The sequence below is a fragment of the Plecotus auritus genome, assembly GCF_963455305.1.
Source record: "Plecotus auritus genome assembly, chromosome: 8".
Taxonomy (NCBI): Eukaryota; Metazoa; Chordata; class Mammalia; order Chiroptera; family Vespertilionidae; genus Plecotus; species Plecotus auritus.
This window is the reverse complement of record NC_137782.1, coordinates 60976457-60992406: the sequence shown is the minus strand read 5'-3', so window position 1 is coordinate 60992406 and position 15950 is coordinate 60976457. Positions and strand designations below refer to the sequence as shown.

The 15950-nt window shown below is 50.0% G+C and overlaps 1 protein-coding gene across 1 annotated transcript in view; it reads right to left on the bottom strand.

The window, feature by feature from the left end:
- Positions 1 to 407: 407 nt before the first annotated feature.
- The window catches only part of LOC308255993 (fer-1-like protein 4), a gene marked incomplete at both ends in the record, with an annotated part of 28675 nt that continues 13132 nt past the window's right edge, over positions 408 to 15950 (bottom strand). The window contains 24 exons of the mRNA XM_080683872.1: positions 408 to 612; positions 722 to 822; positions 910 to 1190; positions 1632 to 1873; positions 2096 to 2194; positions 3599 to 3684; positions 4504 to 4664; positions 5242 to 5396; positions 5819 to 5989; positions 6174 to 6301; positions 7731 to 7847; positions 7950 to 8087; positions 8164 to 8264; positions 8354 to 8396; positions 9023 to 9154; positions 9243 to 9301; positions 9438 to 9633; positions 11950 to 12111; positions 12206 to 12322; positions 12772 to 12945; positions 13067 to 13201; positions 13619 to 13743; positions 13894 to 14047; positions 15130 to 15282. Of these exons, the coding sequence (XP_080539998.1) occupies positions 408 to 612; positions 722 to 822; positions 910 to 1190; positions 1632 to 1873; positions 2096 to 2194; positions 3599 to 3684; positions 4504 to 4664; positions 5242 to 5396; positions 5819 to 5989; positions 6174 to 6301; positions 7731 to 7847; positions 7950 to 8087; positions 8164 to 8264; positions 8354 to 8396; positions 9023 to 9154; positions 9243 to 9301; positions 9438 to 9633; positions 11950 to 12111; positions 12206 to 12322; positions 12772 to 12945; positions 13067 to 13201; positions 13619 to 13743; positions 13894 to 14047; positions 15130 to 15282 (3435 nt within the window). The remainder of the gene's footprint in view (positions 613 to 721; positions 823 to 909; positions 1191 to 1631; positions 1874 to 2095; positions 2195 to 3598; positions 3685 to 4503; positions 4665 to 5241; positions 5397 to 5818; positions 5990 to 6173; positions 6302 to 7730; positions 7848 to 7949; positions 8088 to 8163; positions 8265 to 8353; positions 8397 to 9022; positions 9155 to 9242; positions 9302 to 9437; positions 9634 to 11949; positions 12112 to 12205; positions 12323 to 12771; positions 12946 to 13066; positions 13202 to 13618; positions 13744 to 13893; positions 14048 to 15129; positions 15283 to 15950) is intronic.

Genomic DNA, 15950 nt, shown 5'->3' with positions numbered 1-15950 from the left:
TGGTGAAGAATAAGTCATTGAAGTCTGTGAAGTGCTTAGCTGTTATAAGCAGATAAGGTAAGAGGGACCCAGCCATTGGCAGGAGCAACAGGTGGGCTCTCAGAGGGTATGACACCTCGCCAAGCAGGCCTCCTCAGCCCTGAGCCTCCTGCCAGGTCCTATTCCCGGTGGTGGGGCCACGTGGTCAACTTTCCACCCTGGGTATTCATTTTCCCAGTGAGTCCCTAGCATCTGAGGTCACCCAAGAACATCTCTGTTCTATGCCCCTGTATTCTGCACATTCTCAGGCATCAGAGTGGATGTGAGTGGAGGTTTACTCAAAGCAGTGAGCTCTAGTAGCTCATTGGTGGGAAGGACTTCCGGGAGTAGGAGTGGAGGGGTGGGTGCGAAGGGATGAGTGTCCAAGATCAGTTAGGGCCCGGGGAGTGGTGGAGGGGCTGGAAGATGACCTGGCTGATCTGGCCAGGCATGCTGTAGAAGACGAGGAGGAGGAAGATGATGATCAATGCCAGCAGCACCAGTAGCACCAGGATGCGCCAGTACCGGCGCCAGATGAAGAAGACGAAGGTCTTCAGCGGGTTCACAAACCAATTGAAGGAGGTTTTGGGACGGCTGTTGGGGAACAGGGCAGGTGATCAGGTGACTTCGGAATGATAAGGAAGCCTTAGCCCTCTGGCACCTCCCACTCAAGCTCTGGCCAGCCTCCCAGCCGCCCACTCACTTGGGCTTCTCCAAGGGCTCAGGCTCCTTCCGCCCCATCCCCACTGGCCGTTTCTCCGCCTCCTCCACCGTCAGCAGCTCAAACTCTGCCTCCACTTTCCCCTAGAAAAAGAAGGAACAGGGGCTGAGCTCTTAAGTGGCTCAGACCTGGCTCCCTGCCAGCCCAATCCCGGGCCTGGCTACACCCACCGTGAGGATGTAGACGTTGCCTCCGGGGTCTGCAAACTCTAAGTCTTCTGGCCGGCCCTTCCTCCTCCTTCTCCGCCTCTTCCTGCCAGCCTGGGCCTCCCGCTGCTCCCGTTCCTCATCCTCCAGCTCCCGAAGCTTCACCACAGGCCACCAGCCCCGCAAGCGGCGGCAGCGGAACAGATTGCACCTGGGCCCAGCCCCATTGCGGGCCAGCCGCACAGAGCAGAGCTCTGGGCCCCGGGCGCCCCGCACCATGTCTGGCAGCTGTAGCTCCAGGGATCCTGCAAGGCCAGAGCGCCCTGGGTTAGGCTGGAGACCAAGGTCTATCTGGGTCAGGGGCAGGAGGCAGCACAGCGGGATTGTAAGTGAGGGCATCAGAAGTTAGAATGTGGTGGTCAGGCACAGCTATGGACCACACACCACAGCCCCAAATTAAACAGGGTCAAGGGCGGGACCAGACTGCTAAAACAAGACCAAAGGCCATGGAGTGGGAGTCCAGAGCAACCCGAGCTGGGGTCAAACCCGAGGACTGAGTCAGGGACTTTGGGAAGGAATGGAGGTCGTGATGCATAGGGCTGAATAAATTTAGTAATTAGGCCAGAGAGCAAAGTTAGTGACCGAGGGCCTGAAACCCAGGATCCGGGGCTGGGTTAGAACAGGGAACCAGGGCAATGAGGGCAGAAATCAGGGCTAGCTTAAGGTGAAGGAAGGCTCCGCAGTACCGAGGAAGTCGTTGGTGGAGATGCGGTCATAGTCCCAGACCTGCAGGACCAGCACTGCGGGCTGCCGGAACTCAGCCTCTTCCAGGGCGAAGGGTCCAGGCCGGCGCCGGACGCTCACCTCCCGCTCCGTGGGCAAGTAGTCAAAGCGGAACACGAAGCGCCAGTTGAAGTTTCCCTCCCCAGTCAGAGAGTTGAAGTGCACGTCTGTCTCCTGCTTGTCCTGCTCCAGCCCCTTCACCCAGCTGGAGCCCAGGGGAGGCGAGGGACAGTCTGAGGGGCATCAGCTGGGACCAAGCCCAGACCCACCTTGCCCCTGCTCACCCACCATGCCAGGCCCTCCACCCAGCTCTAGGCATCTTAGAGGGCTTAGGGGACAGGGCTTGGCTCAGCCCCAGGGCCCAAGCCCCAGCTGGCAATCTCACCTCAGTATACAGGTATTTGTACAGCCCAGCGGGCAGGCCTACCTTTTCACGTAGATGTCACTGGACATCTCTCCAGTGAGTGGGTTCACATCATCCAGAACCACATCCTCCGTGTTCCAGATGATGACTCTGAGCTCATAACTAGGGGGTGTTTGGGGGAGGGGGGGGGTTCAGATTCTTCAGAGAAGTCCTGGGAAGGGCTTCAGAAAGCAGGAAGGACCTGGGCCAGGATCACTGACATTCACTGAGCACCCAATGTGGGCCAGCTGGGTGATCAGGCTGTCTGTGGTCCCATGAAGGGTATCACTGACCACCTTAGCTACAGCAGATGACACCCAACATGGTTTGCTGACCCAGCTGAACCAGCAAGGTTCTCCCTCCCATAAATTTGGAATTAAATCCTGAAAAGTTGAGTCATGTAGCATCAAATGCAGGGTTGGAGCCACAGTAAGGCAAAGTGACATGCAACCTGAAGTTTTGGGGTGCAAAAGAGGGGCATGTGAGCAGAGAAAGCCAGACTGCACAGAGAAGTGGGAGAAGAAGAGATAGAATGGCGGTGACAGCAAACAGCCCCTGGGGGACTAAAGGAGGGGCTGCAACATTCTTGTTCCTACCCCAACGAGCCCTGGCCTTGGCTGTCATGGAAGGCCATGGGGTTTCCTGGATATCTTTTCTCTTGCCCAATATCAATTTCCCCTCATTTGTTGACAGCACCCTGATTTTCTGTTGGTGACCGCCTCACTACTGTTAATCTGTGTGATTCTGCTAGGGTAGACAGACCCCCCTACCTGGCTCCAGAGGTGGGTACCTCACCTCACCTAGGACATCACCCAGAACTGACCAATCAATTACAGTCCCATGACCACATTGAGTGGTTCAGAGATCAGCATTGACCCAAGCTGGCCCAATGAGAGTCAGCCCTGAGACTTTTGCTCCAATTGGAAAAGGTGTATTTTTCTGCTCAAGTAGTCTAGTTGGTCAGATGTAAACCTGGCACCATTAGGAGCCACCTTACCCTCAGACTGTGAAAGTCTCCCTGAGAGTGGCACCAAGGAAAGCAGAGCCCAAAGGTGGAAAGTGACAGATTATTGACAATATATTAAGTGCATACACACCACACAAAACTCTACCCATATTAGCTCAGGGCAGAAGAGGGCTTATTGGTATTGGAAGTGACGGACACCCAACCCACAGTAGCTTATTAGAAAGGGGTGGGGGAGGCCGTGCTAGCATGGCCCAGTGGTTGAGTGTCGACCTATGAACCAGGAGGTTACGGTTTGATTCCCCGTCAGGGCACATGCCCATGTGGGGCAGCCAATCAATGATTCTCTCATCATTGATGTTTCTATCTCTTTCTCCCTCTCTGAAATCAATAAAAATCTATTTTTAAAAAGGGGGGGAAGGATTTAATGGCTCACCTAATTGAAAAACCTGTGTCAACAATCTCTGCCTGCTTCACCAGGCCTCAGGTTTTTGGAAGGCCCTTTTGCAGGTAGTCCAAGATGTGCCCACCCCATGGGAAGAGGGGCCAGGACTCTCTCTCACCTGATTGGCTGCCGAGGCTTGATGTCAACTGGGGGTGGCGCAGGCACATTATGGGGGAAGATGTCAATCCACATGTGAAGGGATCCCTGTGACCACATGAAGTGGGACCAAGCTGTACATGTGAAGTGGGACCAAACTGTAGGATCTTGCTGGGGTCCCTACCTCCCCCAACAACCCTGTGGCCACAGGCTGTGCCTTGCCCCAGGTGGAGAGAAGAGCTGGGGTCAAGAGGGCATTGTTGAGCCCAGCCAGTGTGGCTCAGTGGGTGAACATGGACCTATGAACCAGGAGGTCACAGTTGCATTCTCGGTCAGGGCCCATGCCTATGCCTGGGTTTCAGACTCAATCCCCAATAAGGGGCATGCAGGAGGCAGTCGATTAATGATTCTCTCTCATTATTGATGTTTCTATCCCTCTCCCCCTCTCCCTCTCTGAAATCAATCAATATATATTAACATATGTATTAATATTTTTTTTAAAGAGGGCATGGTTGGTCAGATCCTGGTAGTGAGGATGAAGGTGGAGTCTGAAATGGAGGTTCCAAGGCTGAGGTTAGGTTAGGGGTTGAGGCCCCAGAAGTGGAAGTTTGAGAGCAAAAGTTAGATCTGGTATTTTCGAGGTCCAGATCCTAATGACCTGGTCAGGTTGGGAGTGCCAAGTCTGAGACTTAGTGGCCCAGGGGTGGGAATCCTTCAGGACCAGAGTCAGGGGAGGGGGTATGAGGTCCAGGATGGAGATCCAAGACTAGAGTGGGAATGCTGGGGACCAGGATCAGGAGCCAAAATCAGAAGCCGTAGTGTAGTGCCCAGATGGAGGTCTTAGGAAATGGGCATCCTGGGGGCCCAGGGTCCAGGACCAGCTGGGAGTCCTGGGGTTCTGGAGTTGGGTGCTAAGCCCGCCCTCACCTGCAGCAGCCCCGGGCTGCGGGGATGGTAGAGGGGCCGTGTTTCTACATGCTCAGGTACCAGCTGGATCCCAAGACGTGGCATCTCCTGCCAGCACCGCAGCACAAACAATGCCTGGGCCTCCTCAGGGACCTCACTTGACACATTAGGTCCTCGTCTGCCTGCAACAAGAGGTGTGTGAGGCTGAGTTCCACACAGCTCCCAATTCTCCTCCCTTCCTCCCCCACCCTTCAATCAAAGCTCTAAGCTGAAACAGCTGCTGTGGTGGACAAAGTCCATGGGCTGGGAGGGCAAGTCCATAATGCACAGAAAGTGGGAGGATGCTGCTAAAACAACTTTTGTCAGTGAAAAGCCAGCAGTCAGGAGGACAGTGGGATAGGAGGGGCGGTGGCCTTTGTATAGATACTGTTTAGAGACAGACCACCAGCCATTTATGAGGCTTGAGCTCAATTCTACAAGCACGTTCTGTTATAGGGGACCCCCTATGGACCACCTGTGTTCTGGGAACAGATTAGCTATTCTGGGGTCCACTTTGGCTCTGAAGATCTCATGCTCACCAATAAAGACCATTTTCTCCCCACATCCAGGAACCTCCTCCTTACTTAGCCAAACTCACCTCCTGTTTGCAGAAGGAGGCAGGCTCTTTGGGGGACACACTAGACTGGGCACCAGGGGTCCCCTATACCTTGTTCTACCATCTTGCTCACTCTGGGCTATCCAGCAGAGAGGGACTGGTACCTGGGAGCAGGGTCTCAGGCGGTGTCGGAAAGACTTTGCTTCCCACCTTGACTGCCCCAGCTCGGTATTCAGGGGCAGGGAAGCCACAGCGTTGGCACAGCCCCGCCAGAATCTGTGAAGGCCGGAATGCATCACGCCAGGCATTGTACCCATCCCTGCAGGCAGAAAAGGGATATGCCTCATTTGGGAACAGCAATGGACACAGTTGGGCACAGGGGCAGGGATGGGACCCTTGAAGACATGGGATCCAGGTCCATATCCCTGATGGAAGTCAGCTTAGTCGATGCTTTGGTAACCATGAAAATAAAAAATGTATGCCAGGTGCTCCTGTGAAGGAGATACTAATATTATGACCTCCATTTTGAAGATGAGAAAACTGAGGCTTAGAGAAGAAAAGTGACTCATTAGTTATAGGATCCCAACTCCCAAGCCCAGGTCTTGACCACTAAGCTTTAATGTCTTGGTCATGGAAAGGTTTCCTTACATGAAAGCAAAGGATCTGGAGACTAATGGAAATGTGAAGTTGAATGTCTTTGGTAAGACTAAGAATGGCTCTTGAGGGCCCTGTCAGACTCACACGTCATACTGGGAAGCCAGCCCACAGTTCGCCCTGTGGTGGCTATAGAATCGGTTTTCCAGGTCAATGTGGGTCTCCCCGATGAGGTCGTCAGAACCCACGAGGTCATGATCAAACACAGCCACAGTCAGCTCTGGCTCAGCAGGGAGAGAGATGCTGAGCTCCAGGACCCTGGCCAGGAGGGAGAATGGCTGAGGACACCTCCATGCCCCAGGAAGTTGTCTTTTGTGGGTAAAAGTTTCAGGGGTCTCAGAAGCTTCTGTCCATTCTCCCACCATCAGCACATAAGCTGCCTGAGCATGAGTCAGACCACTTATGTCAAAGTTATTCCCCAAAACCTAGGGCCCAGCCTCACTCTCCAAAGATGGGGTTCAGTTGCTTGGGGATGTAGCGCTCCTTGGTGTCCTGCCGCTCCCGGCCAGTGCTCACCACCACATAGGGGTCTGCTTTGCCATTGGGGTCCGCTGGAGCCAGGTTGGTAGCCTAGGGGGACAGTGTAGAGTGAAACTGAGAGAAGTGTCATTGTCACACCCAAGACTTGCTGAACCTAATCTCAGATTGAATATGAGCGGGGAGTTACCAAGGAGAGATCTCCCACCACAAGAAGTTAACTAGAGGTTGTCCAAGATGACTTTTATTCTCTTTTAAATTAATTGTGAAATACTTAAAACATATAAATAGGTATAACAAAAAACACAATGAATGAAACAGAAAATATATGGGATATGCATAAGGGCTTCTATTCAATTTATAACTTTTCGTATTGTTTGACTTTTATTTTTTACAGTGAGCATGGTATACTTTTAAAATTAAGAATTTTAACTAAATAAAAGAATAGTACAATGAGCATATGTGCCCAGATTAATTAATAAAACTCTGCTACCCAGCCAGAGTGGCTCAGTGGTTGAGCGTCAACCTATGAACCAGGAAGTCATGGTTTGATTCCCGGTCAGGGTACATGCCTGTGTTGTGGGATCGAACCCCAGTGTGGGGCATGCAGGAGGCAGCCGATCAATGATTCTCTCTCATCATTGATGTTTCTATCTCTCTCTCCCTCTCCTTTCCCCTCTGAAATCAATAAAAATATATTTGTATAAAAAAGGAAATTACTTTTTCTATTTTGATAGCTATATAACTTAGTAAATGCATAACATGCATAAATTATTGAAGTATAATTTATGTACAGCAATATATTTTGATGGTTTTTACACTGCTACCTGCTATGTATGGGAATTCCAGATTCTCCACATTTTTACCAACACTTGGTATTGTCAATCTTTTTTTTTTTTTTAATTTTTTTATTTTATTGATTTTCCACAGAGAGGAAGGAAGAGGACAGAGAGCCAGAAACATCAATGAGAGAGAAACATCGATCAGCTGCCTCCTGTACACCTCCCACTGGGGATGTGCCCGCAACCAAGTTACGTGCCCTTGACCGGAATCGAACCTGGGACCCTCCAGTCCGCAGGCCGACGCTCTATCCACTGAGCCAAACCGGTTTTGGCTGTCAATCTTTTTTAATTTAGCCTTTGTAGTGTATGTGACATTGTAGCTCATTGTGGTTTTAATTTACATTTCCTGATGACAAAGCATGTTGAGCATCTTTCCATGTGCTTATTGGCCTTATGTAGATTTTCTTTTGTGAAGTGACTGTGCACATCTTTTGCTCCACCACTGAGCTTTTCATTTTAAATATTACTATGAACAAGGAGTCAGGAGACCTCAGCTCTAAATTCTGGTGCTGCCATGAGCAAGCTTTGTAATCCTGGGGAGTCTCTTAACTTTGTACCTAAAATTTCCCACCTGAAAATAAAGGTGAACTCTGATGCCTAAGGTTCCTCCAAATCCTTCAGTCTATAGTTTCATGTATTGTTACCTTTGCTGGAGGCATGCTGGGGTGATGGGTGCTCACCTTTACGACATATACTCTGACCAAGAGCTTGATGGGCCGGTTTTGTGGGATTCCCCGTGAGATTTTGGGCTCCAAAAATGGCATTGCCTCTGATTCAGGATAAATGAGGAAGGAGCCCTGGAGTGGAGGGAGGACAGACAAGGCCCTGGTAAGAGAGTCTTCCTCCCGCATCCCCACCTATGCTTCCTGGTCCCCTCTTCATTCCTTCCCCAAGCACACCTTAAACTTGCCCACAAGGTGCCCAGACCCTTCTTCCTCTCCATCTCCATCCTGACCCCCTTGCCCTCGATACAGGGGAAACACATTCAGCCAGTCTTCAAAGTGGTTAAACTCTTCCTCCAGGGACCTGTTGTAGATCTGAAAGGCATGGGCCTCAGTGACAGCCCAATGTCCAAAATCCAAATAGAATCCCCTCTGCCCAACACACAGTCACCTTCAGAGTGGCGATTGCTTTTTTCTGGGACATGGAGTCTTTAACTTCAGCCTCACCCTGGTCTTGGGCTTCCCCATCCATGGAAGTGAAGTTGACCCCGTTTGAGAACAGCAGAATGCCCAATTAGAAATATTGGTGTCGGGGGTGGGGGGGAGACAGAGAGCAAGAGCAAGAGGGCTAAATATCTTACCTGAATCCCCAGGATCATCCATTTCATCTTCATCAAAGTTGGGCTGAAATCAAGGGTCAGGTTAGAGATTCTGCCCCATCCCTCACCTCCTTAATCTACCCTTTTTCTGGGATAGGAAGTTGAGAAACTTCAAGTTCCAGCTGGGTAAGCCCCTTGCAATTTCAAAGCTTCAGTTTATCATCTAGTCCTGTGCTATCCAAGACAGTAACTCCCGGCTGCTTGTGTCTGTTGAACCCTTGAAATGTGGCTAGTCCAAACTGAGATAGCTGTAAGTGTAAAATACACACCACATTTTAAAGACTTTGTGTAGAATAATTATGTAAAATATCTCATCGATCTCACCACTAATTTTTATAATAATTACTTGTTAAAATTATTTTTAGATGGATTAGGTTAAATAAATGTTATTAAAATTAATTTCACCTTCTTTATTTTTTTAAAGGTGGCTCCTACAAAAGTTAAAATTACGTTAATGGCTAACATGATATTTTTATTGAATAACAGCTCTAGATAATGGAGTTAAATAACCCTCAGTTTCTAGAATTGTGGAGATGAGAAAAGATGACTATAATGAAGAGATCTGAGCTCCACGTTCAAAGAGATTCTTCCTCTTGCCATTTACCCTCCTCTACCTCCAGCCCCTACCCTGGGGCCTTCCTCTGCCTCCACCTGCCCCTGGAGCTCCTGCAGAGAAGCGTAGTACTTGGACCACCAGTCGAGCTCTTCAGGATCTGGGATGTCCTCCTCCAGCTCTGGACCTTGATTCAAAAGGCCACTCAGGGGGAGCTTCTTCAGAGGATCCTGAGGAAGAGAGAATTCAGCAGACCTAACCCAGTACCACCCCCAGTCCTGCCATCCCCTCCTCCACACATCTCCCATATGCCATCACCTTCAGGAGCCGCCTGGGTATCCCGGCTTCAACCAATAAGGGATCCAGGGACATCTGTCCTGGGAGAGGGGAAATTAGATCAGGAGGTCAAGCGAGGAGCAGTCAGACTCCATGCCCCATCAGAAGGCTCCTGGAGCCATCTCAGCCTGGAACCAAGGGCTTCGATCTGGTGGTCCTTAAGAGAAAACCTCTTACCTTCATGTTCCTTGGGCACCAAGACCCCTGTCTCCTCGTCTCCTTCCTCCTCTGGGGGATCCTCATGACCCCGGAGTATGAATCGCATCATGTGGGAAACAACGTGGGAACCCACAAGCACTGTACGGCCAAAGGCCCGGCGTTCAATTACTAGGATGCTGAGGGGAGGCTGCAGGTAAGGCCGCTCTGGCAAGTCCTAGGGGTGGGGAGAGAGGACCTGTGTTTCTGAAGACCTGGGGAGGAGGGAGAGGCAGCGGCAGAGGCAGATGGAAAACCATAGGTTTAAATTTGCATTCTTAGCCCAGCTCTTCCACAACCTCATGGTGTCATCTGGTAAGTCGCTGCCTTCTAAGCCTGTTTCCCAGCTAAAAAAGAGACACAATCCTGGATTTGAAAGATTTGTAAATATCAAATGACATAATAGATACAAAAATACTTTGGAACCTAACAAAGTGCTATAAAAAATGTGAGGTGCTTGTTATTATTATTATGTAAAGGACCAATGCTCAATTTATTTATATAAATTTAGAATCCTAAAAATATGTATGCCCATGAATTCTATATCTATCAATAGGTCCTAAGTGGGAGGAACAAAAATCATAATACTGTATTGCTGTGCTTATTTTACATGTATGTGACAATTATAGCATGAAGTAGGGAGGAAGGAATGGAGCTATAATGGAGAAAAGTTTCTATATTCTACTATAGCTAAATTATATTGTACAAAATCAGTATGCATCCTGGCCTATGTGGCTCAGTTGGTTGGGCATTGTCCCATGCACCAAAAGGTTGCTGGTTTTATTCCTGGTCAGGGCACATGCCCAGGTTGCAGGCTCAGTCCCCAGTAGGGGGCATTCAGGAGGCAGGCGATCAATGTTATGCTCTCGCATCAGTGTTTCTCTCTCTACCTCTCCCTTCCTCTTTCTCTAAAAATCAATATAAAATCTTTTTTTAAAAATCAGTATGTGTATCATAATCCCCAGAGCAACAACTAAGTAAAAATCAACAAAGGAATTAATTAGTAGACTAATAACTATCTATTTAATACAAAAGAAGGTAGTAAAGGAAGAACAAAAATATGAGACATATAGAAAACAAAATGCAAAATGGCAGATGTAAACCCAAACATATCAAGTACATAATGGAGAAAGGGATGCACTATGAAATGGAAAATGAGAGAGCCCGGCCCCTGGAAGTTAAATGAGCAAACGCGTTTCAGTTTCACCATCTCAGAGCGCAATAAAGTTTTCAAACTGAAAACTCCCGCTTGTGGAACAGAATCATGAAGCAGTGTTGGGTTTGTTGTTGTTGTTTGCATTCTTGTAGTCTGGTACTACTGTGCTTTGTCCTCGTCACCCCCTCACAGAATCACCCTCATACTTTCAGTTTACAAAGCCCTTTCACCCAGATCCTGTCTCTCATTGGCTCCTCACAGCACGCCTGAAAAGGAGGCATTTGTTTTATTTTCTTTCCCTTTTTTTTTTTCATACCTGTCACTCCCTTTTACAAATAAACAAAACACTTGCCCAGCCAGAGTGGCTCAGTTGGTTGAGTCTGTTCCCACGCACTGAAAGGTTGCCAGTTCAATTCCCGGTCAGGACACATACCTGGGTTGTGTCCTGACCGGGAACCCACAAGCACTGTACGGCCAAAGGCCCTGGTAGGACAGCTTATAGAAGCTAACCAATCAATGTTTCTCTCTCTCCCCTTACTCTCTCTAAGCATGTCCTTGGGTAAGGATTAAAAAAATTTTGTCTTTGAAGTTCAAATAAGACAAGTGTTTTGACAAGCTCCTAAGTGGCATTGCAAGAATTGGACTCCAAAGCCCATACTATAATAATTACAAATTACACAAAGAATGCACTTTTCTTCTCAGCCCCTGGTATCTCAGAGACTAGAGTCCTTAAGACTCATGACACTTAGCTAATCCACCCATTCAACAGGGCCAAGAGAGCACCACCAGCTCATGGATGTCCAGGGATCAGCAAACTACAGCCTGTAAGTCAAATCTGGCCCAGTTTTTGTAAATAAAGTGTTACTGGAACACAGTCATATTCATTCATTTACTTGTCTATGGATATCTGCATGATACAATGATACAACGACAGAGTTGAGTAATTACAAACTATAAAACTATATGTGTCACAGAGCCTAAAATATTTACTATCTGACTGACCCTTTATAGAAAGTCTGGTGACCCTTCGATTAATCTAAGACAGTGGTCGGCAAACTCATTAGTCAACAGAGCCAAACATCAACAGTACAACGATTGAAATTTCTTTTGAGAGCCGAAAACCGACTTCTGCGCACGGGCCACGAATCGCACTGTACGTGCGCGCCCACACGTGGTATTTTGTGGAAGAGCCACGCTCAAGGGGCCAAAGAGCCGCATGTGGCTCGCGAGCCGCAGTTTGCCGACCACTGATCTAAGATAATCAGCCTGGAATTCACCATCCCACTGTCCTCTCTTACTTCTCAGCCCAGTGCTTCTTGCCCCAGCTCATGCCCTCACCACTGTCAGATGCCTGACGAGCTCAGTGAAATTGGGGTTCCCACGGTAACTGGCCAGGACCTCAGACTCCACACGTCGCCCAGCCACCTCCAGCACAACCTGGGGCTGCTCCACCTCGAACAGATGCACACGGCCGAGGCCCCTTAGACCCCAGAACAGCACCTAGGGTCGGGAAGTGGGAGATTCAGGGGCCTGCACCTGACAGAGGGACACCCAGGTGTGGGGGGAATACAGGGATGTGAGTGCCTTGTGCTACCTCAACACGGAACTCCCTGAGCACTGGGCGCACATTGGGTGGCAGGGATAGGCGTCCGGAGAGGGGCTCAACCAGGGGTGTCAGGTCCTGTGGCTCCACATCACTGGGCACTGAGGGCTGCAGGGGGCAAGAGGTCAGAAGTCAAAGAGGAATCAGGCCAAAGGAGGGAAATCCTGGACTCAAGAAAGAACAATGAAGAGTTGCTAGTGAAATATAAATCAAAAGGGTCAAGGCACGGCTGGATTGTTGAGAGGACGATGTCTAGGAAACAGCCCCATGTTTAGGAACAATGGGTGTGTGTCTGAGGTACGAGGATCAATCCACAGCCTGGGTTCTCTGGGAGCCCCGGCAAGATAGACCGAGGGTATGTCTACTTCTAGTGCTCCCTGGAGTCTGGAGGTCTAATGAGGTAACCCCAGGACAGATTTGCAGCCTGTATTCTCTTGGGACAAGAGATTTGGGGTGACCCTGTAACATGCCATGTTATATATTCCCTGGGGTGGACAACCTGATACAATAACAAGAGGAATCCACAGCTCATGGCAGCTAGGCCATGGCACTCTGACCTCAAGCCGGCCACTATAGTCCAGTTCAATGAGTTCAAAGGTGGCGATGAGCTCTCCGGCTGCCTGGGGCCCCTTCCTCAGGGAGAAGAACTGCAGCTCAGGGCGTTGGTAAGGGTCCTCCATCAGCTTTACCCTCGGGGCAGCCAGTGCCCTGCCCAGGAACACAGCGGGGCCCTGCAGGGAGCAGGCCAGTGAAGACAAAATTGAAAGAGGCTCAGGAGCCAGGGGAGAGGGCATCAAGACAAGTGGAGGTGCTTGGGGGCAGAAAGCCAGGTGAGGCCCAAGCCACACTCACAAAATTATTGTGGTCAAAGACATTGATGATCACTAATGGAGGCTCCTGCTGCAGATGCTCCCTCCTCCCGTCCACGATCAACTGATCAAACACCAGAAGCTCATCCCACAGGGGGCTCAGCGTCTGCTCCAGGACCTTGGGGCCATGCGGGGAAGGAGGCAATGGTAGGCATCAGAAGAAGGCTCCCAACACACATCCCAGGTGAGCACAGCAGCACTAAAGTAATACTTTAAATGACTTTCATCACAAAAGGAGTGAGACTGTGACGAAGAGGAAAGCACCCTTCAGACCGGTGTTGGAGCCTGCCGCCCAGCCCTGGTCTCTGCTTCCTGTAAGCTGTCACCCTCAGAGCTTGTCTTAAAGTCAAGCCCAGAAAACAACTCCTCTCTCCTAAGACAGCCACCCTCTAAATTAGAGCTTCCTGATCCAATATTCTGTCCTAAAAACCCAGGGCAGGAAGAGAGACTTAGGGCCTGGGAAAAAAAGCTCAATGCCCACCTGACTTTGTCTCCCAAAGCCTCCGCCACCCACATACCCCAGCCCAGCCCTCACCCGTGTGGTCTGGCACTGTGTAGAAATGAGGACTCGAGCAAAGGGGTCCGAGAGCCCACTGTCATCTGCTGCCAGCACACCTCGGGCCTGGTACAGGTGAGCTCGGAGCTGGAAGTAGCTGAAGTCTGGGGTTGGGGGGAAGAAGGGGCTATGTTTGCTCAAGAGATCATAGGAGTCCATGACCTAGACCCCACTGAACCCCAAGCTGAGCACAGCCCCACACTTTGGGCCTACTGGTGCCCGCCCGCCCCCCCCCCCCCGCCCCCAGCACTCACCATCCCGGTGCAGGCTCTGAGGCAGCCCTGATGAGGGCTCAGGCAGCAGGTCCTGGGGGAGCGTTGAGGTGCAGGCCTTGGCTTGCTTGCCCAGCCCCAGCCACAGGAAGAGCTCCAGCTTGGCACACACCTCACCAGGGGCTGCCCCAGGTGCCTGTTGTGGGGAAGAGGGACCTGTCAGGGCCCAGCTCTTACTATCCCAGCTACACCAACAGCCCTGCTCCCCCGGGAGTACCCCTACTCTCCTTACTGCCAAACTAAAGCCCAGCTCTCTAATCCAAAGAGCATTCCCTGTACCTCACCCTTACACCCACTTCATGCCCTCTACTCAATCAATACCCATTACCTGATACTTCATGTTCCTCCTGGCCCAGCGCTGTCACTTCCTATACCCCAAACCCCAAAACTACACTCTGAGCTCCACACTCCCATCCCCACACGCACTCCCTCTGTCCCCACATCCCAAACACATTTGGATTCCCTGACCCTTATCCCAGTGGTCACAGCTTCTCACCATCGGGATCCCTGTGGGCATCTTTTCCAGGGACACCTCCTTTAGAAATACTTTGCCCCCAAACCAGCTGTACTTACAAGGAACTAATTAATCACGCTCCCATTTTCATTACCATGTCCATCTGTCACAGCCTAGTCAGCACAAGGGCCCCTGCAGGTCCAGAGCTGACGGAATTTGTTTATCTCACATCAAAGCTGGCCTGGGTAAAGGCACGACCCCCTTCTGGCTTTTGAATAAGTGAAAAGAGTTTTGGTATACTTGTAAAAATTGTAAAAAATTAAAATAAATTTGCCCCGGTTGGTGTGGCTCAGTGGTTAGAGTGTAGACCTGCATGGGTTTGATTCCCAGTCAAGAGCACATACCTGAGTTGCAGGTTCAATCCCTAGTCCCAGGTTGGGGTGCGTGTGGGAAGCAACCAATTGATGTGTCTCTCTCACATCGATGTTTCTCTCTCTCTCTCTCTCTCTCTCTCTCCCTCCCTCCTCCCTTCCTCCCTCCACACTCTTTAAAAGTCAATGGGAAAAAAATGTCCTCAGGTGAGGATTAACCAAAAAAAATTTTTTTCATTGTTTAATTTAAAAATATTTTTAAAATAAAGAAAAGTAGTTTGGGACCCCCCCACCCCCAAGTTGGGAACCACAGGCCTTTACCTCATGATCTCTTGCTTTATGAGCCTTTCCCCACTCCAGTCTCCAGCACCCTCACCCCCAGGACCCACTCACTGTGAGCAGCAAACTCTGGATCTTCCCACAGTCCTGGCCTCGTTCCTCCTCAGCCACAGAGAACAGCACATCCTGGGCTGGGATCCGGGCGCAGGCCACACGGCGCTGCCCACTGAGCATCCAGACCAGCACGTCAGGGATGGGTGGCTGGGGCTGTGGGCAGAGAACTGGGTCACCAAGGTAGATTTGGAGTTGAGACCATGTGTTCCCACAGCTTCCACAGGATAGACAGGCCAAATATCCATCTCCAGGCTGAAATTACCCATCACATATATATATGTAATTGATTTCAGAGAGGAAAGGAAAGGGAGAGAGAGAGAGAGAGAGAGAGGCAACATCAATGATGAGATAGAATCATTGATTGGCTGCCTTCGGCACACCCTCTACTGGGGATCAAGTCTGCAACCCAGGCATGTACCCTGACCAAGAATCAAACAGTGACCTCCTAGTTCATAACTCGATGCTCAACCACTGAGCAACACTGGCCAAGCTGAAATTACCCATCTTTTAACTCTGTGTACTTTTGTGGCTTGGAGGTAGCAAAGTTATTTTTCACAGGCAACAGAAAGCAATAAACATAAAAGAAAAATTATTGCCCGGCATATGTGGTTCCGTGGTTGAGCATCCATCCAGGAACCAAGAGGTCACCGATTTGATTCCCAGTCAGGGCACATGCTCGGGTTATGGGCCCAATCCCCAGTAGGAGAGTGCAGGAGGCAACAGATCAATGATTCTCTCTCTTGTCATCAATATTTCTATCTCTCCCTTTCCCTTCCTCTCTGGAATATGAATATATATATGTATATATGTATGTGTATGTA